The sequence below is a fragment of the Girardinichthys multiradiatus genome, chromosome 2 (genome assembly GCF_021462225.1).
Source record: "Girardinichthys multiradiatus isolate DD_20200921_A chromosome 2, DD_fGirMul_XY1, whole genome shotgun sequence".
NCBI classification, from domain to species: Eukaryota; Metazoa; Chordata; class Actinopteri; order Cyprinodontiformes; family Goodeidae; genus Girardinichthys; species Girardinichthys multiradiatus.
The window spans coordinates 33,058,002-33,081,891 of record NC_061795.1 but is presented as its reverse complement, the minus strand read 5'-3'; the positions used below and the strand labels follow the sequence as shown (position 1 = coordinate 33,081,891).

At 40.4% G+C, this 23,890-nt stretch overlaps 1 protein-coding gene and 1 long non-coding RNA gene across 3 annotated transcripts; one reads left to right on the top strand and one right to left on the bottom strand.

Annotated features, from left to right (window-relative positions):
* Positions 1–656: 656 nt before the first annotated feature.
* LOC124878710 (muscarinic acetylcholine receptor M2-like) lies at positions 657–19,122 on the bottom strand. 2 transcript variants are annotated; one of them, XM_047382806.1, is made up of 5 exons: positions 18,995–19,122; positions 17,379–17,437; positions 7,189–7,415; positions 6,121–6,969; positions 657–1,576 (listed from the first exon to the last, which is right to left on the bottom strand). In XM_047382806.1, the coding sequence occupies exons 3-5, from the start codon at positions 7,357–7,359 to the stop codon at positions 1,256–1,258; spliced, it is 1,341 nt and encodes a 446-aa protein (XP_047238762.1). In that variant the 5' UTR covers positions 7,360–7,415; positions 17,379–17,437; positions 18,995–19,122; the 3' UTR covers positions 657–1,255. The 2 variants fall into 2 exon arrangements, with proteins under 2 accessions (XP_047238762.1, XP_047238764.1); XM_047382808.1 differs by lacking the exons at positions 17,379–17,437; positions 18,995–19,122 and adding an exon at positions 11,935–12,098.
* Positions 15,597–18,959, top strand: LOC124878727. The gene is made up of 2 exons (XR_007040842.1): positions 15,597–15,808; positions 15,900–18,959. It is a non-coding gene; the product is annotated as an uncharacterized LOC124878727 (long non-coding RNA).
* Positions 19,123–23,890: the final 4,768 nt, after the last annotated feature.

Here is a 23,890-nt window from a genome sequence, read left to right as displayed (position 1 = left end):
AAAGGCATGTTGAAGATAGCAGGTTGGTGAAAATCATTCATATGAGTTCGAAATATGCAAAACCTGAAAGAATCTGTAGTGGGTGGCAAAGACATTTAAATGAACAAATGGCATGATTTAAATCAGACCATTTCAATAATTGCAAGGTCAACTGACCACTCAGTTCTATAAGTTTGGGTTTCTTTGGTGACTTAATTAATGCAATCAACTTAAGACATACAGGGAAACACATTTTTCACACTTTCACATTTTTGTCTTGCAGCAGAGCAAAGCAGACTGAATAGAAGATTTCAGGCCTCCATCATTTAGCCTCTAGGTGCAGAGTATCAATGATATAGCCATAGATCCACTAGAGGGCAGAAAAGTTCTCCATCCATCCTTTCCCTCCAGAATTTGAAGACTGTGGAGCTATTTATGACATCCATCCCACCCAGCTTGGTTTCATTCTGTACCTAAATAAAATGCAATTCACAGGACTCAATTTAACTCGCGTTAAATTAAGAGGAGTGTGAAAATGTATTTTCCAGTATGAAATTGTAAATTTTCTTATTGCTTTTTGGTTCTAATTCTCACATTGCATCATGATGTCATGGTGAAACAGTTCAGTCTGCTCATCTAAATCACATTTACCAGAAATCAGAGAAACAAGAGCCAGACAAGATTATCTTTTTATTTCTGAAAAACATGTTTCAAAGGGAAATGACATGAACTTATTTCACAATTAGACTAGTATCACAACATCATAGATTACAGACGCCATTAATGTGAGCCTAGTATGACTGAGTAAATCTAGAGAGGGAGGAAATTTTATCATTGCTAATGCAGTTTACATTTGCTAATTCACTTTTCTCTGTCTAATGCAAGCAATTAGGCTAATTCCTTGTATTTTACTTTTTGCTCTAGAAATACATGTACTAAAAAACTGTCCACCATTCTAACACGTTTAATTCTTTATGTACACATTTACGCATTTACAACATTACAACCAATGGACCACACAAGCTCATGTAGCAGGAGCAAAATGGTAAAAATTAGGTTTTTTTTTTACAATAAGGCTCACCAGAGCTTAAAAAACATTTGGGAAATAAAAAGTTTACCAGGTCTTTGTTAGAGTATAAAAAAGTACACACACATTTATCATTTTTCACGGTTCAAAGAAAATGAAGTGCAGAAGCTATCTTTGACTGTTTCAGATTTTGCCCTTTTCCATTAAGTCCGTCCATCAGTTTCAGCTCCATCCCAGACTGAAGCGTCCTCATCGTCCCCGAATATTCTTGTACTGGCACAGGAGCAGATGCTTGAAGGTGTTCTTGAAGGTGGTGTTGCAGAGGGCGTAGCAGGCGGGGTTAATGGTGCTGTTGATGTAGCAGAGCCAATAGCCGATGGTCCACAACGTTTTGGGGATGCAGATGGCGCAGAATGTGTTAATGAGGACCATCACGTTGTACGGCGTCCATGTGACGACAAAAGCGACCAGGATGGCCATGATGGTACGCGTCACTTTTCTCTCCCTGGAAGAATTGCCCCTCCTTTTCCACTTAGCCACAACTCGCTCGCTCACAGCACGCTTTGTTACCTAAAAGGATGAGAAGAGAAGAATAGGGACATGCAAACAAAACACTCATTCATACTTAACAACTCAAATGACCTCTGAAGGTTCCTGACATCTAAGCAGAAAAATCTTAAAGTTTAATACTAGTTCAGGCAAATAAATGTTTTGATTTTTGGGTTTTTTATTTTAGCAGATATTAACTCATTTTTTATACCTGCAGATTCAATTTGACTGTGATTCTCTAAACATTGAGTACTGTCTACTGCAGGTAAGACACTATTATTTTATACAGCACACCAGATTTTTAAAAACAATCCAGTGTAGACTTGAGTTTAAGAAGTAGATAATGAACCCTAAACACTGACAAATTGACAAATCAAGCACATTTAGTTGCGATTTAGCAATAGCCAGAACTTGGCAGGGTAAATTTAATACCCCCTGCTTATAGCTGAAAAAATGCATTTTTTAGTGTCAAACCCTCCCTCTTTACACCAAAGCTGTTATACTGCTACCTATCTTGCCATGTATACCAACATCATGAAAAATGCGTTATGTAGGTCTAATAATCAAATTTTGTATGCTACATTGTCAAATGTGCAGTAAGGCAATGCTGTGGCATGCCATTGAAATGCCAGATACACATGAGTTAGGGGTAGTTTAGGTCAATTGAAAGAAAGTACATGGGACAGTAAATGGCGGTCTCTCTATAAACCCTCCATATTAGGTGGGTATTTTTAGCTGCTGAATATTCACTTTTTAATATATTCTAGCCTTCATTCTGTATTACACATTTTAGGCTAAAGATAATTTGTTTTGGTGAGTGTTTCTTTATTCATCAAAACCCAACAAAGTTAAGAGTGTACTGCATGTATAAATGCAAATAAATGTACACAATCTGCAGTTTTGCCTCATGACTTCCTTTGATAGGTTGGCTTGTGAAATACACAACTCACATAAGCAAGAGAAACTTAAGAAAGACTTTAAAAAGTATTTAAGTGTGATATATTAGATCGTGTCCAATGTGAAACCATTGCTGGTCATGGGTCACAGTGCATAGTTGATTTGGTCATCTGCTGTGTAGCTAACTCTAACTAGCCAGATATTATTATTGTTCCAGAGCTTTAAAGCTGCCAGTTACTGATAAATTAGTTTCTGTGACAAAAATATTAAATATTAATATATAAGATAAAATGATAAAGCTAATTTTACAGATGATCAAACTAAAACTATTTATAAAAATAAGGATTACTATGGGTTTAAAAGCTAAGAAGTCTTAACATTGTTGGGGTCTGGGGTTTTCTATTTGTTTTTGCCTGCTATTTACATTACCTTACCACTAGATACCTTACCGCCTGAACTCCGGAGGTGAGGGAGACAGATGTTCACAATCTTCATCAAACTGGAGGAGTATGAGAGAGCAGTCTGCCAGCACTTCTACGCCTGAGTGTTTGCCTAATGTGGTAACAAATACCGGCCATCCAGCTATAGGTTTTTCAGTGCTTCAGAAAACTATAGTAACCCTCGTCGTTTCTGTGTTTCTCTCTAGGCTCCGCTGCAGATCTGTTCTGGTTCAACTGACTCCTCGTTTGAACTGCTTCCCAAGCTTCAAGATTTCAAGGAAAGTTTTGGATTCCATTCCAGCTGGTTGCTACTAGTTCTCCTACCTCCTGGCTTCAAGCTCAAGCGAACCCTGTCCACCCTCCGACGTTTACTCACCTCCAAGCCCGGCATCTGGAGCTCACCACTTCAGTAAGTGAGCTGCCTTCAGAGAAACCTCACCGCTGCTGATTGAGTGAAGGATCAAGAGGAAAATAAATTCAGGCACCTCTGTGGTCATCTTTCTGTTCTGTGGGAGACAGAGAACTGCTGGCCATAAAACTGGCCTTGGAGGAGTGGCGGCATTGGCTGGAGGGAACCGAGCATCCTGTACTGGTATGGACAGATCACAAAAACTTGTCATACATTCAATCTGCAAAATGCCTAAACTCTCGTCAGTCCCGTTGGTCTCTGTTCTTCTCTCGGTTCAATCTCTCCATCTCCTACAGACCCGGATCAAATAAATAAAAACCAGATGCTCTATCCCGTCAGTTCTCTCCAGATGATTGTAATAAACAGCCAGCATTCATTCTCCCTCCCAGCTGCACAGTAGGAAGCTTTACTTGGCAAATAGAGAGTATTGTGAATCAAGCTCAATTAAATGAACCTGATCCCAAAACTGGACCACCCAACCGGACTTTTGTTCCATCCACCATCCAAGCACGTCTAATTCACTGGTTTCATTCCGCCACGTTTTTCGCCCACACAGGTACAAGTCGAACTGTAGCCCTCATATCAAGGCGGTTTTGGTGGCCCACCATGCATAGGGACGTCAGAGAATACGTAAAAGCATGTTCTGTTTGTGCCAGAAATAAATCAACTAATCAACCACCGGCAGGTCTGCTCCAACCTCTTAAGGTTCCAGGATGCCCCTGGTCCCACATCGCTCTCGACTTTGTCACCGGCCTTCCTGAATCTAAAGGTATGACCTCCATCCTAACTATTGTTGACCGTTTTTCAAAAGCATGCCATCTAATCCCCCTCAGAAAACTCCCGTCTGCTTTCCAAACGGCTCAACCACTCATTAAACACATCTTCCGACTACATGGAATTCCCCAGGACATCCTCTCTGACCGTGGTCCCCAGTTCATCTCCAAGGTATGGAAACAGTTTTGTACATCTCTTGAAGCCAAAGTATCTCTCACCTCTGGTTACCATCCACAAACTAATGGACAGACTGAAAGAATGAACCAGGAACTAGAAGCCGCTCTCGGATGTTTGACATCATCCAATCTCTGTGATTGGAGTGTTTATCTTCCCTGGGTGGAGTATTCTCATAATTCTCATGTCTCCACTGCAACTGGTTTCTCCCCCTTTGAAATCTCTCTGGGCTACCAGACTCCATTATTCCCCGCTGAGGAAAAAAATATAGCTGTTACTTCTGTAAGCCACCACATTTGTTGTGTTAAACAGGTTTGGGATGCCATAATAAGAGCCTTACACAGAACCACCAGTCAAAACAAGCGGTTCGCTGACAGAAGACGCACACCAGCTCCCAAGAATCAACCAGGTCAAAAGGTCTGGTTGTCTTCTCGCGACATACCCTTTAAGTCAATGACTAGAAAACTCTCTCCTAAATTTATCGGACCTTATGAAATCGAATCGGTGATCAGTCCCACCACAGTCAGACTCCGTCTTCCTCCCACTTTTTGCATACATCCCACTTTCCATGTCTCTCAGTTAAAACCAGTGCTTTCCAGCTCGCTTTGCCCTCCGGCCAAACCTCCTACACTCGCGAGGGACTTCCAGGGGCACCCGGTTTATACGGTTTGGCAGATTGTGGACTCCCGTCGGCGGGGTAGAGGCTGGCAGTACCTCGTCAACTGGGAGAGCTACAGTCTGGAAGACCGTTCTTGGGTTCCCCGCTCTTTTATCTGCAATCCATCTTTGATCACAGATTATCATTCTTCCCTTTCTTCTTTTTCTTCTTCATGGCCGCCAGGCGGCGGCTGTTGAGGGGGGGATGATGTCGGGGTCTGGGATTTTCTGTTTGTGTAAGTGAGCTGCCTTCAGAGAAACCTCACCACTGCACACTGACTGAAGGATCAAGAGGAAAATAAATTCAGGCACCTCTGTGGTCATCTTCCGTTCCAGCTCCGACCCCCTCCATGCAAGATCATCATCCCTCAGTAAGCCTGAAGATACCTTCTTAAGAAACTGTTTTTGTTCTCCATCAACTCACCCAACCTTCTCTCCATACAGTAGGTGTATCCAGTTCCCAGTCCACATTCACCTTCCGTAAGTAAATTCATTAACTTTTCCTCTGTCTCCTGAGTGTTCTCTGCATGTGGGTCAAATTCGTTAATAAAACGATGACAAATATGGAAATTGCCTTTAAAAGGTTCTAAGGTTATTGATGTATAGTAATACTTTAATTTATTTAACAAGTATTATGTCAATATGGAAGTTAACAAAAAATGAACACACCCAAAAGCCCTCAAAAAATGTGCAAAACAATTGTGTACTTTTTATTTACTCTGACAAAATACATTTTTACAAAAAGAAGCTCTATACATCTATCATTCCCACAATTACAGCGATTAAATATAATAATAGATATGATATTACAAATTTCTGCAGATTACTGGGTTTTCTGGCTGCTATTAATTACTGAGAATTTGTTTCTAAACTGAGAGTTTAGTAAGTATGGCTCCAACTGGGATAAGTCATGAAATCACCACATTTAATAAAACAGTTTATCTGTAAGAACAATTTTAATATCCGACCTAAAATCTATGAAATTCTTTCTAACACAAGTTAAGATCCGTCCATCCAAAGTGTGTCTGTCTCTGCCTCGGAGTCTCGTCCTAGTTGACATATTTAACTTCAATGTCTCGGTTTCTTTAGGAAGACATTCTAATATAAAACAAACCAGTAGTCCAACATCTGACAACTAAAACCAAAAATACTGATACTCAAACTACTACTGTAGTCTTTATAAATCAGTTTTAGTAAAATAAAATATTACTTACCGTCATCAGCGTCCTTGCAACCATACTTTGTCGATCAATAGCTGAATTCTGTGGTGCGGAGGGCTGTGGTTGATTTTTACCACCACTTGAGGTCTTCCTTGATGAACCAGGCTCTTTGGACGTTGAAGCTTGAACAATCTCAGATGTGGAGTCCACCTGGTCTCCCTGATCTTCGCTGCAGGGCCCAGTTCCATTTTGCTGCTGCAACATTTCTTTGTCCGTCCCAACTGCGGCCTCCTCCTGGGCTTGTTTTGTTGTGATGCAGTTGTTGTCGCAGCCTTCCTCTTGGCTGTTGGAGGGAGCTTCTGCCAAACTTGTACCTGACGTCTTCCTGCTGTCCTTCCTCATGCGGCTGCGGCTGGCCCTCGAGATCCGCCAGTACAGGTAGATCATGATGGCTACCGGCAGGTAAAAAGCTGCTATGGCCGTCCCGAATGTCACTGCTGGGTTGGAGAAGAACTGAATGTAGCAGTGATCAGGGAGCACAGTTCTCCCTCCTACAATGAACTGCCAGAACAAAATGGCCGGAGCCCACAGGATGAAGGACAGGACCCAGGCAGCAGCAATCATCAGACCAGCCATCTTTGTGCTGCGACGTGTTGGGTAGCTTAGGGGTTTGGTGACACAGAAGTATCGGTCGAAGCTGATGATGAGCAGGTTCATGACTGAGGCGTTGCTGACAACATAATCGACAGCTAACCACAGGTCGCACACCACTGCTCCCAGAGGCCAATAGTCAATCACAATGTAGACAGTATATAAATTCATGGAGCAGATCCCAATAATGAGGTCTGCACAAGCCAAGCTGAACAGGAAGTAGTTGTTGACGGTCTGCAGGTTCCTGTTTACCTTTAAAGGAACGACACGGAGCAGGCTGTCAGATCCTAATCTTTTTTGTGCAGTATGATGTATGCTCCCTTGTCTCTATTAGATTAGCTCTCTGCACAGGAGTGCACATGCTGTATTCTCATCTCTAAGTCTGGTTATGTTTTTCAAAGTGTGCAAGGATGAATGCTTGAGTCTTGAGATTCTATAATCATGCAAGATTAAAAAAAGGAAGACCCAAACCTTTATGGAGAGCATGACCAGGATGTTCCCAATGACAGTGATCACACTCAGGGATCCAGCTACCAGGATGATGAGCCCTATCTCCACTGCTGTATATGGGCTCTTTGAAAAGAGGCTGGTGTTATCGCCACTGGTCAAGTTAATGATGTAAGAATCGTTCAGAGTCTCCATCCTGTCTGATATTGGTTTTAGAGAGACTTCAGGCTTCAGTCATTTCTGCACATTCCCTGGTAATGACAGAGATTGTTAGGGGAAAAAAAATTATTTAGGATTGTTTTCCCCTACGTTCTGTCATGTTTGTTTTCACAGATCATAATGTGTTACATTCAGCTTGTAAACAACCTGCAGGTGTTGGAGTGTTTCAACAGGCAAGGTGAGAAGAATGGACAGGTGTGGAGGGGATAAAGGCAGGAGCAGGTGTGTTTACTAGAGCATCTCACACACTCACATGAGGAACAACACAACAAAACTAGCTTTAAAAACAGTTTACTGGACAGAATTAAAATTGTCCTTATAATTGAAATAAAACCAAGAAATGAGGGCACATTTTGTCATTTTATAACATTTTTTCTTTGTTTTATTTTATGTAGGATTTTATTTGCGACCGAAAAATACAAGATAGTTCGTAACTGTGGAAGGAAAGTGATATGATTCATGATTTTTATAGTTTTTTCAGAAATTCAAATTCAAAAAGTGGATTCAGCCCACCTGAGATGATATTTTGGAGAACCACCTTTCATTTTGGTTACAGATGCAAGTCTTTTGAGCTTTGATACTACCTTTGCATATCTAGAGGTTTTATATGTTTGCTTATTTGCATTGAAGCACAGTCTGATTTCATGGAGATCATCCGTGGACATAAGATTTAGGGCTGGGTCATTGCAATGCACGAATTCTAGATTTGCATTCTAGAATTGCGTCACTCAAGGTGGCAGCAGGCTGGAGTGGCTCTGTTATTTTTTATTCAGATTATTTATTTTTAACAACGCAAATTCCTTTATGTAGTGGATAAAATTAATATTTTTTGGATCATTATTCTCTCCTGTGTCAGATGCTGTGCAGCTGGATAGATTTATGCTGATACTTTTTTTACTTTGAGGAAGCTTAGGTTCTTCGGTGTTTGCAGCAAGATGGTGCATATCTTCTATAAGTCTGTTGTGGAGAATGCGATCTCGAATGCCATCATCTGCTGGGGAAGCAGCATCAGAGCCAGGGACTTAAAAAAGCTCAACAAGCTGATAAAGAAGGTTGACTCTGTTCTGGGGACTCCTCTGGAACCTCTGGAGATCATTGTGGAAAGAAGGATTCTTCATAAAATGAGGAATATTATGGCGAACCCTGAGCATCTTCTTCATGGGACTGTCCTACAACAACAGAGTGTCTTCAGTCAGAGGCTTCTTCAGATCTGCTGTAAGACGGAGCGCTACAGGAGATCCTTCCTGCCCACAGCCATCAGCATCTACAACGGCTCTTTGAAGAAACCCTCATAATGAGCTACAACAACATTTAATTTCCCTTTGGGATTAATAAAATATTTTTGAATTTGAATATGCTTTGATCGAATACATTCCACTTTAGCTCTGCCTGTCCATCTTTCCCATCCTCTGCTAACAGAAAGTATCTACTCAGCATCATGCTCCCGCCACCATGTTTTTCCATGGAGATGGTGTTTTCAGGGTTATGTGAAGTGTTAGTCTTCTGCCACACATGGCGTTTTGCATGCCGGCCAAAAACATTAGTGTTCCATATACTTACTGTGTCCCCTATGTGACTTTATTCCAAAAATTCAACAGTCATGTTGCTCTTTAATGAAGGCTAAGATCTGTGGAGTGAATGGGTAATTTTCCTGCCAACAGATTCTTCCACCTGTGCTGTGGATGTCTTGGCTGCCTCTCTGATTTATGCTCTCCTTGCCCGGCCTGTCAGTTGGACGGCCATGTCTTGGTAGGTTTACAACTGTGCCATACTCTTTTCTTACTCTTTTTTTTATTTAATTTTTTTAATTATTTAACTGCTTTAACTTTTTTTGTTCTCCAACAAACCACTGACACCTGAAAATGCCAGTTGTGTGGGATTAAAAAACACACAGTTGGACTCTATTTACCATTTTGGTGCCTCAAGGCAGTTGTTTGTACTAAATTTTGCTTAAAGGTATCAGAGGGACTATGTCTCTCGCCTGGCCTGGGAACGCCTTGGGCTCCCCCTGGAGGAGCTGGAGGAGGTGTCTGGAGAGAGGGACGTCTGGGCGTCTCTGCTGAGTCTGCTGCCCCCGCGACCCGGTCCCGGATAAGCGGAAGACGACGAGTACGAGTACGAGGTATCAGAGTAAAGGGGGCTGAGGACTTAAGCATGCACACTTTTCAGATTTTATATGTGAATTTTCTTTAAACCCATATACTTGTAATACTACCATAAAAACAGCCAATAACATACAATATATTAAAATTTGGAGTTGATGAGTGACAAAAGGTGAAAAGGTTCAAGACGTTTTAGAACTTAAAAGTTTTTTAAGCATTGAATGTCACTGAAGGTTAATATGTGCACGGACGCCAGTAAAAAAGATTTGATCTTTATTAATACTATACAGGTCCTTCTCAAAATATTAGCATATTGTGATAAAGTTCATTATTTTCCATAATCTCATGATGAAAATTTAACATTCATATATTTTAGATTCATTGCACACTAACTGAAATATTTCAGGTCTTTTATTGTCTTAATACGGATGATTTTGGCATACAGCTCATGAAAACCCAAAATTCCTATCTCACAAAATTAGCATATCATTAAAAGGGTCTCTAAACGAGCTATGAACCTAATCATCTGAATCAACGAGTTAACTCTAAACACCTGCAAAAGATTCCTGAGGCCTTTAAAACTCCCAGCCTGGTTCATCACTCAAAACCCCAATCATGGGTAAGACTGCCGACCTGACTGCTGTCCAGAAGGCCACTATTGACACCCTCAAGCAAGAGGGTAAGACACAGAAAGAAATTTCTGAACGAATAGGCTGTTCCCAGAGTGCTGTATCAAGGCACCTCAGTGGGAAGTCTGTGGGAAGGAAAAAGTGTGGCAGAAAACGCTGCACAACGAGAAGAGGTGACCGGACCCTGAGGAAGATTGTGGGGAAGGGCCGATTCCAGACCTTGGGGGACCTGCGGAAGCAGTGGACTGAGTCTGGAGTAGAAACATCCAGAGCCACCGTGCACAGGCGTGTGCAGGAAATGGGCTACAGGTGCCGCATTCCCCAGGTCAAGCCACTTTTGAACCAGAAACAGCAGCAGAAGCGCCTGACCTGGGCTACAGAGAAGCAGCACTGGACTGTTGCTCAGTGGTCCAAAGTACTTTTTTCGGATGAAAGCAAATTCTGCATGTCATTCGGAAATCAAGGTGCCATAGTCTGGAGGAAGACTGGGGAGAAGGAAATGCCAAAATGCCAGAAGTCCAGTGTCAAGTACCCACAGTCGGTGATGGTCTGGGGTGCCATGTCAGCTGCTGGTGTTGGTCCACTGTGTTTTATCAAGGGCAGGGTCAATGCAGCTAGCTATCAGGAGATTTTGGAGTACTTCATGCTTCCATCTGCTGAAAAGCTTTATGGAGATGAAGATTTCATTTTTCAGCACGACCTGGCACCTGCTTACAGTGCCAAAACCACTGGTAAATGGTTTACTGACCATGGTATCACTATGCTCAATTGGCCTGCCAACTCTCCTGACCTGAACCCCATAGAGAATCTATGGGATATTGTGAAGAGAACGTTGAGAGACTCAAGACCCAACACTCTGGATGAGCTAAAGGCCGCTATCGAAGCATCCTGGGCCTCCATAAGACCTCAGCAGTGCCACAGGCTGATTGCCTCCATGCCACGCCGCATTGAAGCAGTCATTTCTGCAAAAGGATTCCCGACCAAGTATTGAGTGCATAACTGTACATGATTATTTGAAGGTTGATGTTTTTTGTATTTAAAACACTTTTCTTTTATTGGTTGGATGAAATATGCTAATTTTCTGAGATAGGAATTTTGGGTTTTCATGAGCTGTATGCCAAAATCATCCGTATTAAGACAATAAAAGACCTGAAATATTTCAGTTAGTGTGCAATGAATCTAAAATATATGAATGTTAAATTTTCATCATGACATTATGGAAAATAATGAACTTTATCACAATATGCTAATATTTTGAGAAGGACCTGTATCTTTTGAATCTGTGCCTACCTACATTTGTGTCTGTTCCAAATAAATCTGAGGAGAATCGGAGTTTTTGATGTTAAAAAGGACACATTCTCCGAGGCTACAGAAAGTCTATCCACTGAACAATATCTCAGATGGTTGATAAAAAGCCTTTTCTTTTTTGCCAGTGTAAAGTCTCATACTATGAGTCATAGAAGAGTTTAATACCGAATGCAACCAAATTTCCACTGGGGCCACAAACATGTTGTATCCAGGCTCTTGTGGTGCTGTTAGGTGATATGCAAAAAAGCTTCTGCTTTATTTCTAAAGGACTGTGTTTACAAAATGACAAAAAATTATTAACAGAGATAATCTTCTACACTGTTAAGTATCATTATAGCTATTGTTAAGCTAAAAAAACCCCATCAGGAATAGAGATGCAGCCTATCAACAATGGGATTATATTTTGCATTCTGATCAGAAAATCAATATTAGTTTAGTCCATGCGGGTTGTTGATTGCTGCTAAGACCCTGAAAGTGATTCCATTAGTCCTCATGATGAGATCATACTGTACCTGAGAGATGTTTTCTTTCTGCTCTTAAAGCCAAACGAAACTTCATTACAAGGTCTTTCACTTCATCACTCACTCATTAAATACCCATTCTGGGCTTTTTCTGTCACAGATTAAAAAAAACAAAATGTATATATGTGTGTCTTTGTTGAGGTTTTAGATGTGAGTTTCTGTGTATCTCTCTCTCTTATGTGGTGCTAAAACTTTTGTGATTTAGTGCTATACATACACAATTTACTTACAGACATACAGGGGTTGGACAATGAAACTGAAACACCTGTCATTTTAGTGTGGGAGGTTTCATGGCTAAATTGGACCAGCCTGGTAGCCAGTCTTGATTGATTGCACATTGCACCAGTAAGAGCAGAGTGTGAAGGTTCAATTAGCAGGGTAAGAGCACAGTTTTGCTCAAAATATTGAAATGCACACAACATTATGGGTGACATACCAGAGTTCAAAAGAGGACAAATTGTTGGTGCACGTCTTGCTGGCGCATCTGTGACCAAGACAGCAAGTCTTTGTAATGTATCAAGAGCCACGGTATCCAGGGTAATGTCAGCATACCACCAAGAAGGACGAACCACATCCAACAGGATTAACTGTGGACGCAAGAGGAAGCTGTCTGAAAGGGATGTTTGGGTGCTAACCCGGATTGTATCCAAAAAACATAAAACCACGGCTGCCCAAATCACGGCAGAATTAAATGTGCACCTCAACTCTCCTGTTTCCACCAGAACTGTCCGTCGGGAGCTCCACAGGGTCAATATACACGGCCGGGCTGCTATAGCCAAACCTTTGGTCACTTATGCCAATGCCAAACGTCGGTTTCAATGGTGCAAGGAGCGCAAATCTTGGGCTGTGGACAATGTGAAACATGTATTGTTCTCTGATGAGTCCACCTTTACTGTTTTCCCCACATCTGGGAGAGTTATGGTGTGGAGAAGCCCCAAAGAAGTGTACCACCCAGACTGTTGCATGCCCAGAGTGAAGCATGGGGGTGGATCAGTGATGGTTTGGGCTGCCATATCATGGCATTCCCTTGGCCCAATACTTGTGCTAGATGGGTGCGTCACTGCCAAGGACTACCGAACCATTCTTGAGGACCATGTACATCCAATGGTTCAAACATTGTATCCTGAAGGCGGTGCCGTGTATCAGGATGACAATGCACCAATACACACAGCAAGACTGGTGAAAGATTGGTTTGATGAACATGAAAGTGAAGTTGAACATCTCCCATGGCCTGCACAGTCACCATATCTAAATATTATTGAGCCACTTTGGGGTGTTTTGGAGGAGCGAGTCAGGAAATGTTTTCCTCCACCAGTATCACGTAGTGACCTGGCCACTATCCTGCAAGAAGAATGGCTTAAAATCCCTCTGACCACTGTGCAGGACTTGTATATGTCATTCCCAAGATGAATTGATGCTGTATTGGCCACAAAAGCAGACTCTACACCATACTAATAAATCATTGTGGTCTAAAACCAGGTGTTTCAGTTTCATTGTCCAACTCCTGTACATTATTAACTCTGTTTGAAACAAAATGATGCTAAACTAAACAGACATTACAGTGTGGCTTAGTTAAACGGTCACAGTAAGTCAAACCCTAATAGCAGGGTAAAGCTCTGGGGAATTAAGGCAATTCAGTGTAATTAACTCCCACTCATAGGCGGGCACATTTAGTCCTTTTATACAAAAGCAGCATTACTACAAAGTAAAATTACCAACTTACAGTTTATAAAAGCACTAATTTAGCAACGACTACTTATTCAAAATATTTTTCATAACTGATAATTCGTAATTCAATTACCCTCCTCTGGTTTGTGTTGTAAAAATTTTTGTTTTGTTTTGTTTCTATAATGTATTCATTTTATTTGCTTATAAATTATGTAAAGTCAATGTAACATCTAAAACATGCCCATGACTACATAGATTTTATACCTGCTATAAAAACTGGCTTGTTAAATTGTGTATATGTTTGACTGCTGTCACGCTGTTTCCTATCTTGCCATGCTGGTGCTTGGAATATGGTATTATGGGGATTTTGAAAAATATCAGTTCTGTCACGTCTTTGAACCATGTGTTGCGCTTCATGTGCGCAGATTGCGCAGTAAAAGCCAGTGATAAATAAGGAAGCAAGTCCAAAACAACTCATTCTGTGGGAGTTAAACCAGTTAAAACTGATTCACTTTTTGTTTTATGCATCCAGATATTTTCCTGTGTTTTGTTCTACAATGAGTGAGTACACCGAGCGCAGCGAAGCTATATTTGTTGTTCGGTTTAGAATACCTTAGTTCGTGTATATAGCCCAGTTACTGAACTAGTTGATCTAATGTAAACAACTGCTAATATATACACGTGTATATATAAATATAGTGAATTATTATGACAATCCTGATGTGCTCGTTCTGTTTCCTGTTGGTTTCGGTTTGATTCATTGGTAACTGACTCCAGTCGTGCTCCGGCATCCGGCAAAAATAGACGCCGGTCGAATTGGACGCCGTCAGCATGTCGCAGCACTTGTGCTCTGTCATCTGATGACAGCTGACTGTTTTCTTCAGACTCTGCTTCGTCTCTCTGTGAAAGTAACTGAAATATATCTAAAGAAACATCAGATTCTTCGCTACTGTTTGTGTTGTCAGCCATTGTAGCAGCAGTCAGTTTACGTGCCGGGGTTCCACTTTTACGTCATAAAAGAGCGCAAAGGAGTAGTCTGGAAGGGCCTTTTTAGTGAAATGTATGACCATGGCTGTGTCCAAATTCAGCCCAGGTCCTTCGATGGCTGCAAACGCCAGAAGTGATCGGCTGTTAATCTGGACGGTCCAACCTTCACCAGCTGTCCCCCCCCTTGTCTTCTGTCGCCTAGCAACAGTGACAGCGTGAAGCACAGAGCTGTGAAGCCATAAAAATGGAGCCCAAAGGTTAACCCCGCTGTCTCCATTGTATATAACTGCACATGGTTTTTATTTACCCCTTTATATATTCCTGATGGCATATAAGCTTGTTTTCTTTCAAATGTTGTTTTATTATCTTCTCATTTTATTTTCGTTCGTTAATCAGCCATTTAAAATGTTCAAAATAATTTTTATGTTCATAGATTTAAAAAATGAAATATGTATAAAAGTCATATATTTATGATGACAAATACCAGTCAGTCAGTCATTTTCTACCGCTTCTTCCATAGTGGGTCGCGGGGGAGCTGATGCCTATCTCCAGCAGTCTATGGGCGAGAGGCAGGGTACACCCTGGACAGATCGCCAGTCCATCGCAGGGCAACACACAAACAACCATGCACACACTCATTCATACACCTAAGGGAAATTTAGAGTGACCAATTAACCTAACAGGCATGTCTTTGGACTGTGGGAGGAAGCTGGAGTACCCGGTGAGAACCCACGCATGCACGGGGAGAACATGCAAACTCCATGCAGAAAGACCCCCGGCCGGGAATCGAACCCAGGACCTTCTTGCTGCAAGGCAACAGTGCTGATGACAAATACCATTTAATTTATTGGTAAAACTTTTAACAACTTAAACACTAACATATTACCTTTCCATACAAAGTTTAAATCAATATTTTTGTAGAGCATAATAATAAAAATAATAAATAAACCAAACATTAACCGTTAAATATTATCTGACTGAATTATATCTGTGTTTAACTTCCACTCATTCGGGAAACCCAGCGGGAGTTTGAAAACGATGTGCCGGGAGTCAGGCGTCCTCCACCAGTGTAGCGAGGCTCGCCGGCCCGGTCAGCTGACAGCTGGTGAGCCGAGCCGGCTGTTAGCGTAGTGGGAGCGGAGGTCCCACTGCTTAGTTGCAGCACCTTTGCAACTAAGCAATATCTTGGTAAACCGAGCAGATATTTAAGGTTTACACAGCTATATTCCATAAAAGTTAATTTTGTTTAACAGAAGCGCAATATATCAAACTTTATTCACGGCTTTTTTTATCTCCTCCAGCCATTGCTACTTCCGTTTCAACAATCTGCTTCGACCCGCAAGGAATCATGGGATACGGTGGGCCACGGAAAATACATCGGGATCCATCCTTCAAATCTGGGGAAAAGAGGACACATTCGTCGGCCGCATTTTTGGAGGAGCCACAGCCTGAGTCGCATCGCTGTGACGTAATTGGCTTCGAAGGACGCAACCCCTGATTTTAGACCCAGCCCACATATTTCATCAACTGTTCATTTCAGCGGCATGAATTTACTTTTCAAAATATTTTAATAATGTTTGCTTTCCATAAATGTAATTGAATTTATCATTAACATTTTATGTCACAGGCACTTTAAGATTGCAGTTTACTTCAGCAAACCATGGCGTTTCTTTGCTCCGTCATTATCTTCCCATAAGTTGTCATTAATTAATCATTAATCTAAATTTTCTTATGATTTTGGACTTCATGTATGTTTATAAGAAAAAAATATATTATTTGACAGTAGTTTCTAGGTTTCATAGAAGCACTGGTTGATTTCCGGTTTCACGGTTTATCATATTTTTAAAAGGTCAGGGTTACAACAGAATGCAAACTGTCGAAAATATTTCTGTTTTTAAAAAAAGACAAGCCCTCATGGCTTAGATACCAGAAGAGCACTACCCATCACTCTTCTTAATGCAACACCTTTTTGTAATGCCTACTTACAAAAAGCTACAACAGTTAGCATACCTGTCAGTAAAATGAATGCAGACAACATTAAATAGCTGATATCAACTTGTCAGGTTCCAAAAAATATTTTAAAGAAAACCCAATAGGGAAAAATAACAAATAATTGGCAGAATATGGGTAAGTCATACAATGTTGACATGAAAAATGAAGGAGGGTAAAACCTCATGTTTGGTGGTTGCTAAACTTATACTTAAAGCAGTTTATGAATCCGCCTCTATTGTTTCAATTACTTAAAACTTAAAAAATGGCTTTGGCCATGCAAAGATGAGCCAGGCCAACCTAACAGTAAGGAAGAGCATTCTAGGGTTTCAAACTGCTCCTTCTGGACGCCCAAAGACTGCCTGCTGGAGATAGGCACTATAACCCCCTGCAAGGATAGGTAGCCCTACACAATGGATGGATCCAAACCAATCTGGCCCTATGTAATAAAATAACTACTCCCTAAACCTAATAACTGGTTGTGCTACCCTAGAAAATAACAACAGTCAATGATTCTTTGTAAAAACTAGCAATAATCCTTTAAATATTTACTTAGGAATTTTAACTTACTCCTTTGTAGAACTGTTTAAATTCAGCCAGAATAAAGGGATTTTAAGCATGATGATGATGATGAACACTTGACAGGCAGAGTCAGAGTTCTCAATCAGATTTAGGTCCAGACTTTAACTAGGCCAACTAGAACCTTCTGTTTTGAGCTTTTTAGATTTGGACTTGCTTGTGTGTTTTGGATCAAGGTACTGCCGCATAATGCAAGTGCACATGATACTCACATCTAGGATTTTCCTGTAGGGAACAGAATTCATGGTTCCATCAATTACTGCAAGTTGTCCTGAAATTAAAGCAGAAAAGTGACACATAATGCACATAATGTCAGGTTTTGTTAGATAACTTTTTTCCCCTTAATATATTAAATATTTTAAAAAAAACAAAAAAAACTCCAGCTTTTTGTGTTTATGAAAAAGCAACAAAATGAGCAACACAAGGTCATGACTTCAAACTTGAGCTTCAACATATAAATAACAGGTCATAATTTTAAAAACCTGCTGGTGTGTTTTGGCAAAGAAGCCAAACTGAACCGAATAGATCAGATATTAGCAGTTTTATTTGCTGTCTGCATCTTCTTGGTTTCCAATTGTGTTTTGCAAAGGCTTTTAAAGACAATCTATTTGATTATTTAACTGAGATGCAAAATATTATCAGCTCTTCAACAGATTTGTGTGATGTTTTCATGCGACTTAGCATATCGGTGAAAATCAGAACAGGAATTTGATGCTTACTCACAAGTTGAGCAGCACTTGTTCTCTTCATTCACACTAAGAACACATTAAGCTTTGGTGAAAGACACACAGGGAAGGAGAATTGCTTTGACATGCACAGAACCCTCAGATCCAGTAGATAAAGCCTGTGACAGCTGCTCTGGTAATTTGCCTGTAGGTTCAAGGAGCTTACTTGCCTGCCTGGTTGAGCACAGCTGTATAACTGCTTTATTGACTTTAATATCATGAAACACACAACTATTGCCAGTAACAGGAAGACATGGGGCTTGTTTGGAGAGAGACAAGCAGGTGACTGAACACAAAGCATACATCAAAAGGAGCATTTTACATCTACAGCAGTAAAAGAAGGACAGTTTTTAATGCAGGTATTTTATCTTGTAAAAGTATTTTTATTAATAATCTCAAACATGATCGAGCAGTAGTTTTCAAAGAAGCATGAATATGAAGAGTGAGAAATGTAACATCAGGCTGTGATGTAGCCTCACACAGAGGTGTGAGAAACAGAAATAAAAGAAGGTAAAGTTTTGTGACCAAGCTGAGGAGGGGTTTAAAAATAAAGATAAATCATAAAAAAATAAGAGAGAAAAAAGTTATAGTAAAAAAATGCAAACACAATTTGTAAAAAGGTTAGCTTTACAGACTGTTAGGAGCTCCATGTTCCTTAATGTGTAATCAGGTTAATGAAGAGGGATTCCTTGGAAGCATGAAAACTGGAGGATCCAAATTCTGGATTTGTTTCTGCTTGTGTGCTGAAGCCATTAGTTCACAGCAGAAAACAAAATCTACTTTTCCAGAGCAGCCTCATGAGAATACTCCAAACTTCTTCTAGATGTTCAACCAGTTTGCGGATTGTAAAATTTCATGTAACATTTTGATGTGATTCAATTTATGCCTTTGATTTTTGATTTTTTTTTTTCCCTTTTCGTGATCTGTCTTTGAAAGTCTAAACATTTAATTTTGCTTTGATGTCTCAGATCCCCTGTACCAATATTTTTTCATTCAAGCAGATCATAACTACAACTGCCATTGTAAAAATCTGTAAGCAAACACATTAAAATTGATTTTGTTATACAGTAAGTTTGCAAATTGTTCTGAATGATTGCTCTTACCTGCAACAGCTTGATAGAAATCCACAAGGAGACGTTTACCTCATCCACAGGAAATCACTCAGCTGTTTTAGTTTTGTCCATGTCACTTTCCCTTGTGCGAACATCGATGTAGACAAAGCTGCAGAAAGTACCTCATATGTGGATGTGGCTCCTCCTCTGGTAGGGTCCAGTGTGGGTGTGTGTGTTACAGAGACTGACAGTTCAAGTAGGGAGGGATCGTACAGCTATTAGTGACTGTTGTTCTGAATCCCTTAAGCAAGGGTTGCATGTTTTAATAAACAAGAGACCAGGGCAGACAGGAAGAGATGTCTGATTCAGGACTGTGGAGAGCACTGGACTCTGCAGCACAAACACACAATATTCTCTCTCATTTCAAAAGCTCCAGGCAATTAGGAGGAAAAAGCATCAATGGCTGTAAAATATAATGAAATGGTAAAGTTCTATTAAAGAGGACAACAGAAGAGGATTACTCTGTTTCTCTGCTGCTGCAGGACTTTAACCTTTAAGACTCTGTTGTTTTGACCTTTTAACCAAACCTGTGACGCAGCCTGCCCCAGTTGGTGGATGACCTTACTTTGATGGAGTTACCACTAAGGTTTGTGATCCCTCTACACAAAACCATATCATGAGTTGAAACCAAGAATATTTCATTATACAGGTTTGAACCATGGCTGCAGCAAACGTTTTTACTAAGAACAATTAAAGCATCATCACTGGCATCCAAATTCATTTTTGCAGTGCTGTCAAAAAAGTATTTGCAACCCTATCTTTTATAATTTGCCAACTAGACTTTTTGAAATTCTTCGCTTAGAGTGCAGTTTCTAAATGTCCCCTTGTCCTCTCACTCCACAGTTTTTTTGGTTTCTTAGTCTAACCATTTTTCATGCGTAGGCCAAAATGAAATAAAGCAAAACAAAAACTGAAAATAATGAATATGTAAAATAAGAGCAACTTAAATTAACTGAAGCAAAACTACAACTACTGCAGCTGCACAACAGAAAGTCACAAAAAAGAGGCTAACAATAATAAAGCAGAAACCACACAAAGTCGAAGTAGGAACAATGGTGAGGGTCCATCACAGAAAAGAGAAACAGTTGAAGTTATTTATCGATCTTGAAATGAACAAAGTGTGGCCACTGGTATAAATAAAATAACAAACATTTTCATAAAGCCATGTAACAAAAATGTATATGATACTGAACACTGCCATGAAATACAGACACTGAAGTAGGATCTGTAATATGACTCGGACAGAATAGATACACCAGGGGATCCTTGTGGAGCCAGACGTGGAAGGGAGAGAGCCAGTGAGTGTCTGGTGGTAAATCTTTGGTTCTTGATGGTTGGCCGCGCCCCGCCACAAAAAAAAGACAATAGGAGACCGACTCCTCATAAGACAGGTCATGGGGAAGAAAGAGCAAAGACTATAAGAAAATCTTAATTTACCAGTTTATGTTTCAACCCTGACCTATGGTCATGACTGAAAAAACAAGATCTGGGATGCAAGGGACTAAAATGGGTTTCCTCAGTAGGGTGGCTTAGAGATATGGAGAATAGCTCTGTTATCCAGGGGGATGTAAAGTAAAGCAGTGCTCCTTTGATTCTATAAAGTAAGGTAAGGTAAGGTAAGTTTATTCATATAGCGCTTTTCAGCAACGAGACACTCAAAGCACTGTACATACAATTACAATACAATCACAAAGAAAATAAACACAGATACAGACACAGAAAAACAAATCATTTGATAAAATCAAACAACAGAAGTAATACAAAAATTAAAATAAAGAGAATAGAATGATGGACAAGAAAATGAAAGGAAAATTGGACCAAAAACGTAACTAATCATGTCTAAATGGCACAGTCAAAGGCCACTATAAACAAATAAGTTTTTAATCTTGATTTAAAGCAACTTAGGGTTTCGGCGTTTTTACACTTTTCTGGGAGTTTATTCCAGATTAGTGGAGCATAAGAACTAAAAACGGCTTCTCCATGTTTGGTTCTGGTTCTGGGTATGCAGAGTAGATTTGAGCCCGAAGACCTGAGAGGTCTGGGTGGTTGATACACTGACAACAAGTCTGTAATGTATTTTGGTGCTAAGCCATTCAGTGATTTATAGACTAAAAGAAGTATTTTAAAGTCTATTCTCTGAGCTACTGGGAACCAGTGTAGGGACTTTAGAACCAGGATGATGTGCTCCAATTTCTTAGTTCTAGTGACGACGTGGGCAGCAGCATTCTGGATCAACTGCAGCTGTCTGATCGACATTTTAGGCAGACCTGTGAAAACACCGTTGCAGGAATCAATTCTACTAAAAATGAACGCATGAATCAGTTTTTCAAGGTCCTGCTGAGACATTAGTCCTTTAATCCTGGAGATGTTCTTTAGGTGATAGAAGGCCGACCTTGTTACTGTCTTTATGTGCCTCTGAAGGTTCAGGTCTGAGTCCATCACTACACCCAGGTTTCGAGCCTGACTGGTGGTTTCTAGCTGTATTAACTGAAGCTGTGTGCTAACTTTTAAACGCTCTTCCTTTGGTCCAAAGATTATTACTTCAGTTTTGTTTTGATTCAGCTGAAGAAAATTTAGGCCCATCCATGCATTGATTTCTTCTAAGCATTTACCCAGCGCTTGAATGGGTTCATGGTCACCTGGTGACATCGTAACGTATAGCTGTGTGTCGTCTGCATAGTTATGATAACTTACGATGTTGTTTATTAAAATCTGAGTTAGGGGGAGCATGTAGATATTGAATAGGAGGGGCCCTAAGATGGACCCTTGTGCTCTCTGATGTAAAGTTACCTACTGACACAAAAAAATCCCAGTTGAGTGCTGTGCCAGAAAGGCCGACCCAGTTTTCCAGGCGCTCTAATAAAATGGAGTGATCAACAGTGTCGAATGCTGCACTAAGGTCCAATAATACCAGCACTGTGGTTCTTCCACAGTCTGCATTTATACAGATGTCATTGAACACCTTGACAAGAGCAGTCTCTGTACTGTGGTGAGCAGGAAGCCTGACTGGAAGACATCGAACCAGTTGGTCGTTGTTAGGAAGTTGTTTAACTGTTGAAACACAGCTTTTTCAATAATCTTACTGATGAAGGGGAGGTTTGATATAAGACTGTAGTTCTGTAGTAGCAGCTTGTCCAAATTGCTCTTTTTCAATAGAGGTTTGATAATTGCTGTTTTCAGGGCCTGGGGAGTCAGTTTAGGTAATTCGGGAATCTGAACAGGATGCCTCCTGGATTCTGCCCCACAGGGAGCTCCTGGGTCAGACATATGATCCACTGTAGGGGATGTATTTCAGCTCTGGTCTGGGAATTCCTTGGAATACCCCAGAATGTGCTCGATAGCGTCGGTGGGAGAGGGGTTTCCTGGCTTTTCTCCTGCACATGCCACCCCTGCAACAAGATCTTGCAGGTGTAGCATCCATCCACTGTTTTTTAGAAGATGTTTTAGTTAAGATGATACAGGGGAGATATTTGAGATCTGTAAAACTCTCTGTTGTCAGATAGCAAGAACATTTGGTGTGAAGCCTACTCCATTTAACCAATTGACTCTGTAATATGATGGCAAACGTCCTTTTCTGATTGGTTGAACAGCCCTGGTCCTGTGCTGGACAGGTGGAGGGGTGGTCTTCCAAACCACATTTTCAGAAAGCTTCTTTCCATTAAGGAATCTGAATGTGTCTGTCAGAACCGGAACTCATCAACTTCTTTGGACTGTGGTTACCTTAAATACTTGTTCGCATTGTACACTACTCTACCCAAAGTCTTATTTTGAGGGATGCTCCGCAAGACTAGGGTTAAACTTTTAAGTATCTTCAGAAATGTTTTGAGTGTGCCGTTTTTGCATTAACAACCTAGTTCGGAATCCAAACTTAGGTGCCTTTGGTTATTCAAAAATCCAGTGGCAAGGAGAAACCCTTGATCCTAACGGCGACTTCTTGGCTGGCTGACCACCTGTTTGTTGTGAAAGGTATTCAGCCACTGGGGAGTGAAAATCAACCCGCTTCTGAAAAGAGAGGTGAACAACACCAAATATCTGACAAGGTCTTTCACTGTCCTATTATTAGTGGTCTGATAGTAAAGACTGATAGATCATCCTCATGGCTTTAAATTTTGGGCTTTCCTAGTTTGTTATTTCTCTATTTTAAGATCATAAAAGTCTGAATTAGACTGTTAAAATGGGTTTCCTCTTAATGTCTGAGAGTGAAACAGATTCTTGGTAAGTTTTACTCCTTTCCTTTTATTTTTATAGAAAAAAGTGTTTGCCTTTTGATGAACCCTTTCTCAATACATATTGTGTTCCTGAGAAGTTATTTGTCTTGTTGTCAGTAGCAATTAGACATTTATTGGTGAATACTAGATTTAATTGTTGCTCTGGAATCTGTAGCAAAATGAATAGATTTTGCATGGTTATTCGTTAACAAAATATTCCTAAAAACATCAGAAATCTGCTTTTTTTGATAATTTGATTGTTAAAAACAGGAACAATTCGCCCATCAGGCTGAATTAGGTTCACTGACAAATTCTGACTGATTGAATTTTCAGTAACCGATGAGATTGAGTCTAAATATCTTTTAAAGTAACTGATCTGCTTTATGTCACATATAAGATTTTAATAAATCAATTCTGCTGCAGTTAACCCTCTGAGAACTGCTTGGTAATACATTTAATCAGAAATCCCTCCTTTTAATGTTAAGGATGGTATGTACTTTTCATTTTAAGATACACTTAGTTGAAAGGCCAACCACATTCACAACAGTATTTAGAGTTGAAAGGAGGACAGACAGCACATTGCTTTAAGGCATATTACACAACTTCATGAATGATAAAAGCTTCTAATCTCTGTATACTCACATGTCTCCGTCCCAGTCATTACATTTCTCACTATTTA

Bases quoted from the DNA above. Each gene is read 5' to 3' on its own strand.
- LOC124878710 (XM_047382806.1), bottom strand. From the start codon at position 7,359: ATGGAGACTCTGAACGATTCTTACATCATTAACTTGACCAGTGGCGAT. The intron at 6,970-7,188 runs GTTTGGGTCTTC...GTTCCTTTAAAG, and splicing joins TGGTCATGCTCTCCATAAAG to GTAAACAGGAACCTGCAGAC. The intron at 1,577-6,120 runs GTAAGTAATATT...TCATCCTTTTAG, and splicing joins TTGCAAGGACGCTGATGACG to GTAACAAAGCGTGCTGTGAG.